Source organism: Bidens hawaiensis, unplaced genomic scaffold, assembly GCF_021521415.1.
Source record: "Bidens hawaiensis isolate Kalapana, Puna unplaced genomic scaffold, B.hawaiensis_p1.1 tig00002617_1, whole genome shotgun sequence".
NCBI lineage: Eukaryota > Viridiplantae > Streptophyta > Magnoliopsida > Asterales > Asteraceae > Bidens > Bidens hawaiensis.
In genome coordinates, this window is record NW_027491142.1 from 2,791,884 (window position 1) to 2,809,336 (window position 17,453).

General features: G+C 38.8%; 1 protein-coding gene across 1 annotated transcript; it reads left to right on the forward strand.

Moving 5' to 3' along the window:
* The first annotated feature begins 12,724 nt into the window (after nt 1-12,724).
* LOC143620589 (phosphate transporter PHO1 homolog 10-like) lies at nt 12,725-17,187 on the forward strand. The gene is made up of 12 exons (XM_077092253.1): nt 12,725-13,646; nt 13,727-13,807; nt 13,889-14,223; nt 14,307-14,378; nt 14,497-14,626; nt 14,714-14,834; nt 14,941-15,199; nt 15,284-15,388; nt 15,477-15,668; nt 16,259-16,534; nt 16,647-16,783; nt 16,860-17,187. The coding sequence occupies exons 1-12, from the start codon at nt 13,082-13,084 to the stop codon at nt 16,972-16,974; spliced, it is 2,388 nt and encodes a 795-aa protein (XP_076948368.1). The 5' UTR covers nt 12,725-13,081; the 3' UTR covers nt 16,975-17,187.
* Nucleotides 17,188-17,453: the final 266 nt, after the last annotated feature.

Sequence of the window (17,453 nt, forward strand, 5' to 3'; positions counted from 1 at the left end):
GGACCAAATCCAAACCAAGTTCCTATCTCACAAGGTCGTCGGAAAAAACCTTCGTGAGTATAATACCAAATTCCACGAGTACTGTCGCTTGGTGCCCCAGCTGGTTACCCCGGAATCCAGCAAAGTCACACGCTACATATGGGGATTGCCACGAGAGATTCGTGATATGGTGAGGTCGCACTTGCCTCAAACCGCCGACTCCGCGATGGAGTTGGCAGGATACTTAATGGGCGGAATGATCTGCAACAAAGAAGAAGATAAGAAGGTCGTGTCGACGCAAGATACGAAGAAAGAAGGGATTACCCGTTTCAAGGGTAAGGGAGTCGACCAACGAAGGTCTGGCTTCAACTCCGGCATCCCACAATGCAAAACTTGCAAGAAATACCATAGGGGTCGATGCCATCTAACTCCCCGTCCTTGCGAGTCATGTCACAAACTCGGCCACACCACGGTCGATTGCTGAAAGAAGAAGATGACTTGCTACAATTTCAAGGAGATGGGACATCTTAGCTTTGAATACCCCAAGAATAAACCCGCGGCCGGTGGTGTGGGTGGTATGGGTCAGAAGAGTGAGCCCAAGAAGGGCAATGCAAGAGTGTTCGTCCTTGATACGAAGAAAGCGGCCGACACACCGGTAACAATTACCGTTACGTTTCTTGTTAACAATGCCTATGCTAGAGTCTTGTTTGATTCAGGAGCCAATTTAAGTTTTATAGATTATAAGTTTTGTAGTATATTAAACGAACCCTTAATCAAACTTAATAAAACTCTAAGCGTCGAGACCTCTAGTGGTGAAATTGTTAAAATCTCAGAAGCTCTAGAAAACGAAAAAATCTTATTAGCCGCTTACGTTTTACCCATCCAATTGCTACCTATGACTCTTGCTAGTTTTGATGTTGTGTTGGGTATGGATTGGTTATCCGACAACCATGCCCGTATCCTTTGCAATAGCAAGACCATTGAACTCCAATCACCGGACAGACGTACCATACGAATCGAAGGGGATAAAGACGCTGGCCAAGTTAGCCTAATCTCAATGATAAAGGCTAACAAATGTTTAAATCAAGGATGCTTAGCATTCATGGCCTACGTCACCGAAGAATCTAAATCTAAAGAAATCATAGACGTTCCTGTAGTTTCCGATTTTGCCGATGTCTTTCCCGAATAACTCCCCGGCATTCCTCCCGATCGCGAGGTAGAATTTAGAATCGATCTCATTCCCGGTACTGCTCCGATCGCCAAAGCTCCATATCGCCTCGCACCAACCAAGATGAAAGAACTGAAGAAACAACTTGACGAGCTTCTCGAGAAAGGATTTATACGACCAAGTTCATCACCATGGGGAGCGCCGATACTTTTTGTCAAGAAGAAAGATGGATCTATGCAAATGTGCATCGACTACCGAGCCCTCAACAAAGTTACCATCAAGAACCGATATCCGCTTCCTCGAATAGACGATCTTTTTGACCAACTTCAAGGTGCTAGCTTTTTTCCAAGATCGATCTCCGCTCCGGCTATCACCAACTTAAGGTTCAATCCGAAGACATTCCAAAGACCGCGTTTCGAACAAGGTACGGCCATTATGAGTTCACCGTTATACCATTTGGACTTACTAATGCGCCGGCTGCGTTCATGGATATGATGAACCGCATTTGTAAGCCTTATTTAGATAAATTTGTAATCGTATTCATCGAGGACATATTAATTTATTCTAAGTCTAAAACTTCGAACATTACTTGATACTCTTAGAACCGAGAAATAGTACGCCAAGTTCTCGAAATACGAGTTCTGGTTGCACGAGGTGCAATTTCTTGGGCACATCATCAACGTTAACGGAATTCAAGTAGACCCCGCTAAGATTGAAGCTATATCGAAGTGGGAGATCCCAAAGTCACCAACCGAGATTCGAAGCTTCTTGGGATTGGCCGGCTATTATCGAAGGTTCATCGAGAACTTTTCTCGAATCCCCTAACCTCCTTGACTCGAAAGAACGTCAAATACGAATGGGGAACAAAGAAACAAGAGGCGTTCGATATACTTAAATAAAAGCTTACCCAAGCTCCTATACTGGCCTTGCCAGAAGGTATTGAAGATTTCGTTGTCTTTTGCGATGCATCTCATTCCGGCTTGGGATGTGTATTGATGCAACGAAAGAAAGTAATCTCTTACGCCTCACGTCAATTGAAAGTACACGAGAAGAACTATACGACTCCCGATCTACAGTTAGGCGCCATAATCTTCGTACTTAAGATATGGAGGCACTATCTCTATGGAGTAAGATTTACCGTGTACACTGATCATAAAAGTTTAAAGCATATCTTTGATAAAAAGGAGCTCAACATGCGCCAACACCGCTGGATGGAGACTCTTAACGACTATGACTGCGAAATAGTTTATCATGAAGGTAAAGCCAATGTTGTGGCTGATGCCTTAAGTCGAAAAGAGCAGGAAAAGCCAAAAAGAGTCTGAGCGTTAAGGCTAGAACTTCAAATCGAACTCGCTAACCAAATCAAATCCGCTCAAACTCAAGCGATCAACGAGAACCAAATCTCTGATGAAAAACGTAATGGCACCATTGACTCGTTAGTCAAGGGTGATGATGGTATTCTTAGAATGGGAAACCGAATTTGGGTACCAATTGTTGGAGGATTGCGTGAGAAGATATTAAACGAAGCCCATAAGTCTAAATATACGATGCATCCCGGGAGCGACAAAATGTACCATAACCTCAAGACAAACTACTGGTGGAACGGGATGAAAAAGGATGTCGCTTCGCATGTGGCGAAATGTTTGACATGTTTGAAAGTCAAGGCTGAACACCAAAAGCCTTCGGGATTGCTTCAACAACCCGAACTTCCCGTATGGAAGTGGGAGTTAATTACCATGGATTTCATTACCAAACTTCCTAAAACGACTCGACAACATAATGCAATCTGGGTGATTGTGGATCGATTAACAAAGTCCGCACACTTCATATCTATCAATGAGTCGTACTCAATGGACAAATTAGCTTGTATCTATGTTAACAACATTGTGGCTTTACATGGAGTGCCACTGTCCATTATTTCTGACCGAGATAGTCGTTTCACGTCTCACTTCTGGAAAAGCTTCTAACAAGCTCTAGGTACGAAGTTAAACCTTAGCACTGCCTATCATCCACAAACCGATGGGCAAAGTGAAAGGACGATTCAAACGTTGGAAGATATGCTCCGAGCTTGCGTGATAGACTTAGGTGGAAGTTGGGATGACCACTTACCCCTAATGGAATTTTCATATAACAATAGTTATCATGCTAGTATTCAAGCCGCACCGTTCGAGGCGTTGTATGGTCGAAAATGTAGAATGCCCGTGTGTTGGTCTGAAACTGGAGATAATCAATAATCTGGACCCGAGATAGTCCAAGAAACTACCGAAAAGTCATCCAAATCCGCGAACGACTTAAGACGACACGTGATCGCCAAAAGAGTTACGTCGATGTTCGTCGTAAGCCGTTAGAATTCAATGTCGATGATAAAGTTCTTTTGAAAGTCTCGCCATGGAAGGGCGTGGTTCGCTTCGGCAAGAAAGGAAAGTTAAGTCCTCAATTCGTTGGACCCTTCGAGGTACTTGAATGAGTCGGTACCGTCACATATCGATTGCGACTACCCGAGGAAATGCAAGGGATACACGACGTATTCCATATCTCGAATCTGCGTAAATGTTTAGCCGATGAATCTCTCTCGTTGCCGTTGAAAGATGTTGAAATTAATGAAAACATAAAATTTGTTGAGCGCCCAATTCAAATTGAAGATTCAAAAGTAAAGAAACTCAAAAGACGAACTTTGAAAATTGTGAAAGTAAAATGGGATTCCCGACGAGGACCCGAGTATACTTGGGAACTCGAGTCTGAAATGAGAAAGAAATACCCCCATTTGTTCTCGTGAAGCAATCTCGAGGACGAGATTATTTCAAGGTGGGGAGGATGTAACATCACGGGAATTTTGGGCCAAAAATGACAAGTGTCCAAAGTATAGGGATCAATTCTGCCAACTTCCAAACTCCAAGGGCTAAAATGAAAAATTTGATTTCTTGTTCTATCGCCGTACGCGACGGGACAAAAGACAAGCCCATCGTGGTACGCGATGGGACTTGGTCAAATGTTCTAGAAGAAGTCAACAGCGTACGCGATCGCTGTTGAGCCTACGTCATCGCGTACCGCGATGACGTGGGCTAACACGCCTGACACCTTTTCACCACGTGTCCAGATGTGGCACAACGGTCGCCACGTGTCCCGACACGTGGCCACCCGTGGCATATCGTCCGGCACGTGTTAACACGTGGCACAACGCCTGCCACGTGGCGACACGTGGCTGACCTACTGTTTGCGTCATCAGACCTCGTCGCGGTACGCGACGGGTCCCCAGGGTCTGGGCGCAGTACGCGATGGGACCCAGAATTTGCCTATAAATAGCGAGGTCCGCATTTGATAACTTCACACCTCACAACCTGCTCTCATACCTCTCTTTAACATCTCTCTAATCCTCGAAATTCGTGCCATCGATACACCTCGAAAACCGTGCCCGATTCCTCGATAAACGTGCCATACCTCGATATTCGTACCACTCCCCGACGACGTTCCGAGCAAGTAGGTGGTGTCGTTTTTACAACCCGACGATCACCTCGAAGTGCGTGCCGAGAAGAGTTGGTGTCTCGATTTGCGTGCCAAAGTGAGGTGGCGATCAAGGCGAGTGTTGGAAGGACTAAGCGGCATAGAAGTGCTGCTCGAGCATATAGGGAATTATAAGCCGAGAAAAGGTAAGGCTTACTACCCGACTAAAATAATAATAAAATATTATAAAGGCTTAATGCCCTTAGTCGGATTTATGCTCGATGTGTATGGAAAGAAAGTAATATAACAAAGAAATGAAATAAGAAAAGAAATGTGTGTATATATATGTGTGCTATATAGTTCTTTGTTATAATTATTATTTAAGTATAATGTGTATTCTTAAATAATAAAGAAAAGAATATGTTTCTTAAAGAAGAAGAAACGTCGGGTTTTTATAATAAACTAAAGGTTTATAAATATTGCTAAAGGTTTTAAAGTAAAAGAAATGAACTAAAGGTTCATCGAGATAATAAGACTAAAGGTCTTAATCCGGATTGTATATCCGACTAATAAAAGTTATACTCGTACTATAGGTGCGAGATAGCAAGAAAGAGTACGCAAGGACGGTTTTGGAAACCGATCCCGATCAAAGGTGAATACGCCCCACTTTTACAAACTTGTTTTCAAATAAATAAATGTGTTATGTGTAAAACTTTACATGAGACTAAGTGTCTCTAAAAACATTATGAATAAGAGTAAAAGCCTAGCCCTCAGGCTATAGTATACGTTTGTCTGGATCCTTAAATATGTGGTGAAATGCGGTGGGCACATCGCACCACGCCTGGTCACGACCTCCAGCCACGATGGGCCGAACCAAAGTATGTTCGAGTGAGAATGACCTTGTGTATATTTATGGTACCTAAGTACGTCGGGACGCTGCGGTGTCTTGCTGAGGTGACCTAGGTAGAGGCTCGAGTTTATAATGATATTGTTTTAACTTTGTTATTCCTAAGCCAAGATGGGCCGAGGCACGCGTAACCCTCGAGGGGTAACAAAGTAAAAGAAAATGTTTTCGCGTCAGCATATTCACCAGCATTCGTTGCTGACGTATTTTTATAACATTTTGCAGGTAACCAAGATTAGAGCTAAAGGACGGAGGCTCAAGAATCCGATGGCTCGGATAATTTTTGTTAAACTTAATTATGAATTAAAAAGGTGGTTTTGTAGATATAAAACAAGTAAACGTAAATGGAACTTTCGTTCCATCTTTTGTATTGTAAAATATTTTAAAAATTTAATCCTTATGTTTAATAAAGTCTTCCGCATTAACCCGCAACTCTGATTTATTTACAAATGTGGTACCAACTATCGAGTCACACGCCTAGGCCTAAGATGGGGGTGTGACAGATGCTGGGGATTTCAGATTCAGGATAACTTGTATCTGCTCTGGACTCGCCTCTATCCCCCTTTTTGTGACCATGTATCCCAAGAATTTGCCAGCCTTCACTCTGAAATGGCACTTTGCAGGATTCAGCTTCATGTTATATTTGTTGAGGATATCAAATGCAGTCTTGAGATCCTGGAGGTGATCCTCAGCTTTCTTGGAATTCACCACCATATCATCAATATAAACTTCCATTGTGTGCCTCAGTTGCTCTATAAACATCATAGTAACTAACCTCTGATAGGTTGCACCTGCATTTCTAAGTCTAAAGGGCATAGCAATATAACAATAAATACCTGTGGGAGTCATGAAGGCTGTGTCTTCTTGATCTGAGGGATCCATTTGGATTTGCTAAAATCTTGAGGATGCATCCATAAATGTCAGCATTTCGTGGCCAGCTGTAGCGTCTACCATTGAATCTATGTGTGGTAGAGGGAATGGATCCTTAGGGCAGGCTTTATTCAAGTCTGTGAAATCCACACAAACTCTCCATTTTCCATTCTTTTTCTGCACAACCACCACATTTGCTAACCATCAGGGATATTGAACTTCCCTAATCATATTCGCCTTCAAGAGTCTTTCAACTTCTTTTTGGATGATTATGTTTCTCTCAGGTGCGAACTTTCTTTTCTTTTAATGGATCGGCCTGATAGAATTATCAATTGCAAGTTTATGTGTTATAATATATTTGGAAATACCTGTTATATCTTCATGCTTCCATGCAAATGTTGACAGTCTTGACTTGAGGAAATCGAGCAACTTTGACTCAATATCCTCAGGAATGCTCGTTCCTATCAGCACTTTGACTTCAGGATCCTTGGGATAAGGAAGTACTTCTTTAATTTCTTTCCCCTGGCCTCCATTACGTCTCGTACTGGCTTTTGTAATTGCTACGCCTGCTGGGATTTGGCAGTACACTTCATAGAAGAGGTGTAGCAATTCTTTGCATCTTGTTGATCGCTGATGATTTTGATAACCCCCCACGGACTTAGGAGTTTCACACATTTGTGATAAGTGGAGGGGACTGCTCCCATGTCGTGTATCAAGGGACTACCTAATATAGTATTGCAACAAGATAAACAGTCAATAACACAAAATTTTTGCATTTTATTTGCCCCTTCAACATATACTGGGAGCTTGATATCCCCAATAGTGTTCTTAGTTTCTCTAATGAATCCAACCAATACTGAGGAACTGGGGATAATCTCATCCTCAGGAATATTCATCTTTTTCAGCATATCTAGTTGAATAATGTTGACAGAGCTTCCACCATCTATGAGGATCCTGCGCACATAATGGTTAGCCACATATAATGTTATTACCAAACTATCATGATGAGGATCCTGAATATTGACTCTATCGCCTTCATCAAAGGATATGGTCTTTGCTTGAGTGAGAATGGATGTCTTTGTTGGTCTGTCAACCACCTCTAACTTTCTTTGATCAGCATTTCTTTTTGCAGCAGAATAAGAGGTTCCACGGATGTCAGATCCTCCGGATATGAACAGGATTGTTTTTGCATCCGTTGGTGGAAGAGTTGCCCTTTCAGGAACTTTCTCAGGATTTTGCTCTTTTCCCTTCTTTCGGCCAAGTAGCTCTTTCAAGTGGCCCTTGCTGAGAAGATAGCTAACCTCCCATCTGAGCGCAATGCAATCTTCAGTCAAGTGCCTGAAATCCTCGTGGAAGGCACACCATTTTGACTTGCCTTTCCAAGTTCCTTGTCTTTCCGTTTTCTTTGGCCACCTGGCTTTTTCACCTAAGTTCTGCATGGCACGCATTAATACACCAATATCAACAGAAAAACAATAATCAGAGATCTTAGGATATTCTTCATCATCTACTGCATTAATCCTGGGGTTATCAGGCTTATAGTAAGGTTTTGATCGATATGATTTTCCCGGGGATTCGGCTTTCCTGTTCGTCTGATCATACTTTGGGATATCGATCTTTTTAAAGTTTTTCTTATCGTCTTCTAGCCTGATAAACCTCAGATCTCTACTTCTTGCTTCATCTAATGACCTGCATGGCGTTATAACGAGATCATCATAGAAAGAGGAGTCTTTCTCTAACCCCAACTTAAGAGCTTCCACCGCCGAATCAGGATTTTGATTTGGAATCTCCAATGACTCCTTGCTAAACCTGGTAATAAAATCTCTCAAGGATTCCCCGGGATTCTGGGTAACCCTATAAAGATCACCTGTCATTTTCACAAACGTTCTACTGCAAGAAAACTGGTTATTAAACAAGTTAACTAAATGAGAAAAGGAGGTGATGGTGTTAGGAGGAATACTCAGTAGCCATTTCATGGCTGCTCCGGTCAAGGTAGACCCAAACCCCTTGCAAAGACATGCTTCCTTGATTTCCATAGGGATTGGGTTGATCTCCATACGCTCTCTATACTGTGCAACGTGTTCCTCAGGATCCGTCGAACCATCATATAGCTTCATATTTGGGGTTTGAAACCATTTAGGGATTTGTACGTCACCAATTGATGGCACAAATTGGGATATTCTGTGACTATCAGTGGGAACTTCAGCTATGGGACGGATTACACCAGGAACATTTGATTTCATGTCCTTAAGCTTCTGTAATTCCCGTTCTAAACTTGAACTTATGCCTGCATCCTGCAAAAATCCTTGATTAGCATTAAATGAAATCTTATTGAAAGTGTTACCCTGATTAATATTCAGAGGAACAGTCTGGGTGTTGTAGCTCGCATTCCCAAACATAGTATTTCCCGAAGTAGCAAATGAAGTGGTAGAAGGGTTAGCCTGCATCGGGATAAAGTCTCCCTGGTGCACCTCAGAGGATCCTGCGAACTGCTGAGTCTGAGCAAATGGTTGCTGAGGATTAGAGAATCCCAATGAGGATACTCCTGAGGGTCCTGCTTGTTGCTGATATCCTAAGGGTACCGCCTGCTGATAAGGACCTGAGGATCATGCCTGATGGAACAATCCTGACCCTGAGTGTTGGAAAGATGAGGATCCAGGGTTGTATGCCATGGTCGACTCCGGACGCACCAATCCTGAAGATCCTGGAGGAGTGAAATCCAGAGATCTCGGGATCAGTGGTGTGAATTCTTCCACCGACTTCTTGGCTTTCCTGATATCTTCTAGTTCCTTCACGAGCATCTGGTTGGTCTTGTTCTGGCGATCCATCTGTTCTTGTAACCGTATATACATAGATAGAAGGTCGTTGTTGGATACCATGATGGGATCCTGGGGAGATGGTCTGGATCCTGAGAACACTGGAGTAGCAGTTTTCTTCTGAGTGTTGTCAGGCTTCTTCGGGATACCACCAGCAGGAGGAGGAGGCATAGAAGGTTTCACAAAGGAATCTGAATCGGCGGAAGAACAGGAAACATTCTTCGGTTGGGAAGACATGTTGTGGATGTTGAAAGTAAGGTTTAGTTTGAGAGTTAATAATGATCAAAGCACCGTTTGCCCCATGGTGGGCGCCAAATTGTTTCGGTCAAAAATAAACAAGGTAATTTAGTGATCAAATTCGTATGTGAGGTAGAGTGCTTGATCAAGAATAAAGTGAATACAATGAATTGATTTCGAGGGAAAAAGCCCTTGATCATGTGGATCTCCGGCACAAAAAACCCCCGGACGGTGAAAACTATCGCCGTCTCTTTTATTAATAACAAAAAGGTGGTTACAACTGGTGGAGCTGATAAATGATCGTATGCTAAGTGTTACAATGTGTTTTGATAGCTAAGTGAGTGAAGTGTGTCCTCTAATCGGTCATATCAGCTCGTTTAAATAGTCAAAAGAGTACAACTGAAATTCTGAGAAATCCGGAATAAACCCTAGACTAAGTCTCCCATGATCCGTTGCTGCCCACGTTTGAGTTGACGAAGCCCTAATAATAGCCGTTGCAAACCCACGCTCTTATTAGCATATTAAACACGTGGTCTTATCTGCAAAACAAACAAAAATAATAAAGGACAATTGAATTAGTCAAATATAATCCTCAGAATACTTGCACCGACAAGATAGGTCGAAATCCTTAAATCGTGATCAATCCTGAGGATAAAAAATCTGCTCCCAACATGTATAATTGAAATAAATTTGGTTATGAGCCAATTTCGAAGAATACTTCTCATATAATAATAGTTTCGAGCTACACCATTAAAAGATTTTGATAACTTTGAGAGACTTCTCGACTTTGCCAATTGAAAAAAACAAATAATAGGTTAATCTGTTTAATTTTGTGAATGTTTTGCTTTACTTGAGCATAATTTCGTACGACATGCTTCACATAAAATATTCTGATCACTATTCAAGAAAAAGTCAATGCTGACACAAATGGTTCTAAAAATATTGATAAAAGTTAGAATTATTGATAGTCATGTGAAAAATATTCAGTGTGCAAAATTCCTAATCTTTGGACTATTTTCAAAAATGTCACTAAAAATAAATTCGAAACTCAGTCACATTTAAAATTTTAACTTTCATTTGTTTTACATTTTCAAATTAAAACTTTGAACCCGTAACAAGTTTGACAATAAATCTATTTTGCATTCTCAAAATTTTAAAAATATTCAGATTACCCATTTTTTACACGTAACAAATTTGAGCCAAATGTTTTAAATTTGTACCAAACGATCTATTTATCAACATTTAACCCGTAACAAACAAATTTAAGTTTCACCAAAAACTCGAATCAATCATTGATAAAAAAAACCCAAGAAACTAAATATGATAAACTTTATATATTTGAAAATGATTAGTATATACTATACTTATAATCTAACACATATATGTATAGTTACTAAATTAACCGAAAAATTAAATAGATAGATTTAAATAATATATTTTTAATTTATAAATTTATATGACAATGTACAAAAAAAACCAATAGATAATTGGATTTATTTTTAAAAAATGGATCAACTTTTAAGCATATATTTACAATTTAATGATTAAAAATTACTTTGTAAATTGAAAGCATATTAGTGGTTTTTTTTTAATTTACAATCTTCAACAATATATATAGTATAATATGTTAATGATAACATTTAAAATTATATTATTTTCAATATTTAATAAACATGGTTTGTTGTAGATATTTGGATTTCACCAAGTATGTTGTGAAATATATTCTAACAATGTACATTAGTATAATATATAAATATTTATTTGTATAAAAGTGTATATATGACATATATTAGTTTTGAAGGGAAAACAATTATAAGGATTAACCACAAACTGACATGTATCACAATATTTTACTTTATTAGAATATGTAGATTATTATTATTATTTTGTATGTTACTTATATATATAGGGTATAAAAAATTTGTTTTTTTTGGTGTGTGTGTGGTGTGTGTGGGGGGGGGGGGGGGTGGGGGATGTTTGTTTGTTAGTTAGTTTCTAATTAATTTATTTACACATTAATTATATATATACACACACTAAAAAAAACCTTAAACGAGCTTAAACTCAGCTCGAGCTCGACCGTGTGGTGTGAAATTAATACATACAACAACAAAAATAGTTAAAAACTTAAAATTACACTAGGCTCGCTAAGGCTTGGCAGCCTAAATGATCTTTTCATACAAGGCTCGAGTTCGGGCTTGATAATTGAACAAGTTTTATTTGAAGATCGGGCTTTAGCTCATTTGCAGTTTTTTATTGATAGGATTTCAAATAGTTTGTGAGTTGCTCGTCTCGTTTGCACATCTATTTACTATTATTATTATTATTATTATTATGTTACTTTTTTTTATATATAGGGTATAAAAAAGTTTGTTTTTGGGCGGGCGCCTGTTGTTTGTTAGTTACATAACAAGAATACGTGTTTAACATGCAGACCTGAGTAACCGTAAAGTAGCAAGGAAGAAAGCTTTGGGACTCAACCGCCATTGGTGTACAAACGACATCGTTTTCAACTGGCATATCAATCAATCAATATAGTCTTACACTCACGAATTAGGTTTACTGACTTAATCCGTCTTTCCTCTGCATTATTAACTTAATTGTTCCTACTTTATTAATATAATGCGATTTGTTCATTTCTATGAATTAATCAAGCTTAGTTATGACACATGGATTAGGCTTAATCCGTTTTTGTTCTGCATTAATTGAGTATTAATCGTATAACTTTGAGTTCATGCGCATGATCAGTTTCGTTTGAGGTTATAGTGTTCACTCTTCATATACAAATTCGAATGTCATGTAGTTGTTCATGCTTAATTAATCACGGATAATGTGATTTGTTACCTATCAGTTGTTCATTTCTATCAACCGGCGCTGTTATTTACAAATGGAGGCATCACTATCTGTACTTCAATTCACTCTGACTGATAGGAAGTAAGGTATATAGTGATTAATTAGACTTTGAGTTGACACTGATACTGACAGCTAGGGGTGCCGAGCAGCTCGCTCGCAAGTTACTCGAGCTCGGATCGATAAAAAGCTTTTTCGAGCTCAAGCCTTGTATTGGAAGCTCGTTTAGGCTCGTCGAGAGCCTTGTGTATTTTTAAGTTTGACCTATTTTGGACTTCTATATATTACTTTCACACTGCAGAGCTGAGCTTTGGCTCGTTTAAGGTACCACACAAGCTCGAGCCGAGCTTATGCTCGTTTAAGGTTTTTCTCAAATATAAAAAAAAATTAAAAACGTAAAATGACTCAAGAGCAAGCCTGAGCAAAAGAGCACGAACCGAGACGAGCTCGGGCTTGAGCTCTCGTAAGTCAAAATGAGTGTCTACACCCCTAGATACAAGCTCAAAATCGATTTGATTTTAGTGTTAATTTGGAATGGAAGCATAACTATCTGTTGACTCTGATAGCAATTAAGGACAGCAATAGTGACAGCCATAGCTGAAATTGTTAATGTGTATCTTCATATTGTTGTCTGATATGCTTGCTAATTAAGATTGCTCACACTGATCGATCTATGGTTCTTTTGAAATTGTTACCTTAACACCTTGGTTTGCACAAGTTGGTCAAAGTTCATTTATTATCATGTTAACTGATTGGAAGGCTTCTGTTTCTAACAGGGGAAAAAAAAACTTGAGGTGAGTGAGTCTATACTCAACCATGAAGTTTGGAAAGGAATTTAAGCAGCAGAAGGTGCCTGAATGGACCGAAGCCTACATGGACTATAACAAGCTGAAAAGAATATTACATAAAGTCCAGCAATTCAGACAAAGTGAGGAGCCTCCAACACCAATGAAAGTTTCACAAAAGTTATCCTTATACAAACCCTTTAGCGGTCTAGATGTAAAATCTAACTCTGAAGAGACTAATGATGATGTTGAGGAGCAAGTAATAGCAGTTGAAACTGTACACAACGGAGATGATAGAGAAGTTTACAATACTAATTTTCTGCCATCACCTAAAGAAGGAGAAGAGAGTGAGATAATGTTTTTTGAGAAGCTTGATGAGGAGCTTAACAAGGTTAATACCTTTTATAGGGACAAGGTGGAAGAAGCAATTGAGGAAGCAGCTTCATTAAATAAGCAAATGAATGCTTTAATCGCGCTGCGGATAAAAGTCAAACAACCAGATATAAATAAATGCCATATTAAGAGAAAGGTCTCCTTGGATAGTAGTTCCACTGAATCCTCAATATCTGATTCTCCTATTAGAGAAGATGCATTAGGTATACACAATGATTTTTGTTGTAATCATACTTTATTGAATCCTTGTTTTGGTTTATTATATTGAGTTCATATTTGGCAGGAGGAGGGCGCGTGGGAGAGGATGTCCAGATTGAGATGCTTAGTTCAAATGAGCTGATAGATTTTCCTTCTTATCACGGTGGTGAGATTCTATTTGAGTTAGTTATATAATCCCATGGTAGCATCATCTTTCCAAAGTTAAAAATTGAGTTTTGTATTGCAGAGAACGGACACATGGATCCTAAATTTGATGTTGAGCCTATCTATGATGATTCCTCCAGTAACGGGGTGAATTCTGAAAACTATGAACCGGACCCGTTGGACGTCCTTGACCGTGTGAGAATTAAAAATACTCGTGAAAGCCCAATGTCGACCATCAGAGGTGTCCTTAATGATTCAAAAGACAAGGATTTGCGATTTAAGAAAGAGGAGCTAAAGAAAGCTGAAGGACAGCTGAAGGTCGCTTTTATTGAGTTCTACCGCAAGCTTCACCAATTGAAGCATTACAGCTATGTAAATCTCCTTGCATTTTCAAAGATATTGAAAAAGTATGAAAAGGTTAGGAAGCTACTAACACCTATTATAATCATGAATGGATAGAACCTGCTTTATGCTTTAAAAATTTTGTTTTGTATGTGCAGTCTGCTAAAAGAAGGGCTGCAAGGTCATATATGAAAACTGTGGATGATTCTTACATTGGGAGCTCTGATGAGGTTTGCATGAAATGTTTATTTTTCTGTCCTAATTGTTAGAGAAATTATATGGGACAAATTAGTTTAGATAGTAGTTCTTACTTCTTGTCAGGTAATGTGTGATATTATTACGTTTTAGGTTAATCTTCTCCTCGATCGGGTGGAGGATACTTTTGTCAAATACTTTGCAAACTCTAACCACAGAGAAGGTATGAAAATTTTGAGGCCAAAACGAAAGAGAGAAAAACACAGGGTAGCATTCTTTTCAGGTACATAAGCAACCACCGTCACATATATCATGATATTTGCATATAACAATATATATTTATATAGCGTTATTTCATTTTGATTTTCAGGATTCTTTTCTGGTTGCACAATTGCACTCCTGATTGCTATCATATTACTTATACAAGCAAGGAAAGTAATGACTAAAAAGGAGCATGCCATGTATTTGGAAAATGTTTTCCCTCTTTACAGGTGATGTAACTTCAATTAAAATAATAAAATAAATATAAATGATAGTATGATAACCCATGGGCTGATGGGCAGTTTATGTTTTACTGAACTTTTGAATAACTTGCAGTTTATATGCCTATATAATCCTACATATGCTTTTGTATGCTGCAAATATACACTTCTGGAAGCACTGCAGAATCAACTACCCCTTCATATTTGGTGTCAAGCAAGGAACCGAATTAAGCTCCCAAGATGTTTTCCTCTTCAGTACGGGTCTTGCAGTACTGACACTTGGCACGTTTCTGGTACACATACACCTCAAAGTGGATTCTGTTAATTCTGTTTATTCCAAGCATACAGAATTAGTTCCAGCAGGTTTACTCATTGTAAGATATGTAACCGTTACTCTTTTATCCTTTTCTTTTGCAAGAAAACCAATATCTAAACTTGTATAATTATTTTCATTGCAGGTTTTTCTTGCCATCTTTCTATGTCCTTTTAACGTCATTTATAAATCCAGCCGTGTATTTCTTATCCGACATCTATTTCATTGCATATGTGCTCCTCTCTACAAGGTATCAATTTCTAATAATAAATATATTATATTAACAATTCAAAGTTATATACATGTTTATGCTTTTTTGTTTTTGTTTGCCTTTTCAGGTTTCATTTGCTGATTTTTTCTTGGCGGATCAGCTCACAAGTCAGGTTCAAGCCTTTCGGTGTTTAGAGTTTTACATGTGCTACTATGGTATGAGATGGTACCAGAAGGAAGAGAAGTGCCATGATTTGGATCTATACAATGTCTTCTATATCATTATAGCGGTTATACCATATTGGATTCGTTTCCTCCAGGTTCCTTCATACCCTTTTCTCATTGGTCAATGACTATAACTATACGTCTCTTGGTTGAATATTACTATACTAAGCAAACAATAAAGTAGTTGTAATAATAATTATAATATGACATTTAAGGACACGAATACTTGTAGTAAACCTGGCAAACTGGGCGGGTCGGGCGGGTTCGGGTGACAAATCAAAATGAGTTCGGGTCAGAAATAGGTTATATGAGTAAAATGAGTCCAGGTCAAAAAACGGGTCGTCTAAGAAAGTGTCAATTTGGTTCAGGTCAGAACTGGTTTTGAGTAAAATAAGCTTGGGTCAAAACGACACAGGTTGTTTTAGAAAGTGCCGAGTTGGTTCGGGTTAGAACGGTTCTGAGTAAAATGAGTTGGGTCAAAACAGGTTGTTTTAGAAAAGTGTCATTTTGGTTCGGTTCAAAACAGGTTATAGGCTGGTTGAAATGAGTTGGTGTTTAAAAACCAGAATATCGACAAGTAACACCATACCGTGTGTAAATTCATGTATGTAGATCCACACGTGTACCATATTGTCACACAGAAAAATGGAAAAAAAAAAGTTAACAAGTGATATGGTACTTGTAGTGTGTCCGCCGACTGTTTGAAGAAAAAGACTGGGCCCACTTGTACAACGGTTCAAGATACTTCTTGACAATAGTTGCAGTAGTGGTTAGAACTGTGTTTGAATTGAAGTTGGAGAAAAGTTGGAAGATTTTGGCCTTTATAACCTCAATTGCTGCAATTGTGTTCAATACATATTGGGATATAGTTGTAGACTGGGGACTTTTGCAAAGGAAATCAAACATGTTTCTTCGAAACAAGCTTGCAGTATCGCGCAGATATCTTTACTTTGTGGTTATGGTACAAACACACAAATCTTGATCTTATCATCTAAGTATTATTATTATTATGGTGGTGGTGGTGGTTGTTTAAAATCCTTTTTATTATGTATATGCTTGTATTGTTTTTGCAGGTAATGGATGTTATACTAAGACTTTGTTGGCTACAATTAATGTTGAAATTTAACATACGCTTTTTGAAAGGAACTGCCATATCAACATTGTTTTCCTCCCTTGAAATTTTTCGGCGTGGGGTGTGGATGTTTTTCAGGTATGTCCACTTTTCTTTTAAAACAACGAGTTAGTTAGTTAATGGTTTAACGAGGTTGCTGTACGTGTGCGAGCAGGTTGGAGAATGAGCATTTGAACAACGTTGGGAGATATAGAGCATTTAAATCGGTCCCGCTTCCCTTCAGTTACTATGAGGAGGACGAGGACGAAAGCGAAAAGAAGGATACGTGAAGTATATTAGCATTTTTCAACATGATATATGATACTCACAGGCATAATCTGAGTTGAAATTTTAAAATTTTCTAGAAGGTCTTGTTATTAATAATGTGTAAATGCGAAGATGAGATTTTGTTTCTTCACAAATTTCTAAGGAAAATTTTAATCTTTATAAGGTATAGTGGGGCTAATTTTTCCGGTAAATGTCCACACTTATGCACACATTAGGTGTAGCGGCTAACTAGGGGTGTATAACTAGGGTTTAGACCTGAAGTTAAGGTCTAGGTCGTTTTATTTTAACAAGCTAAAAGAATAAATTAATTATTATATATATAAAAGAGAAAATTAAGATTTGCCTCCTTGGATAATATCGGTGGAGGCACTATTGAACCCTGAAAACCAAAATGTGCTTGTTGTGCCATTATATTTCTTTGAAGGTTTTTTTGCTCCTACCGTTAGTCAAACAGACGTTGACTGCTGATGGTGAGAGGTAA

Excerpts from the sequence above, each read along its gene's own strand:
- LOC143620589 (XM_077092253.1), top strand. The coding sequence starts at position 13,082 with ATGAAGTTTGGAAAGGAATTTAAGCAGCAGAAGGTGCCTGAATGGACC. Across the intron at positions 14,379-14,496 it reads ACATTGGGAGCTCTGATGAG|GTTAATCTTCTCCTCGATCG; the intron begins GTTTGCATGAAA and ends ATTACGTTTTAG. Across the intron at positions 16,535-16,646 it reads ATCTTTACTTTGTGGTTATG|GTAATGGATGTTATACTAAG; the intron begins GTACAAACACAC and ends TTGTTTTTGCAG.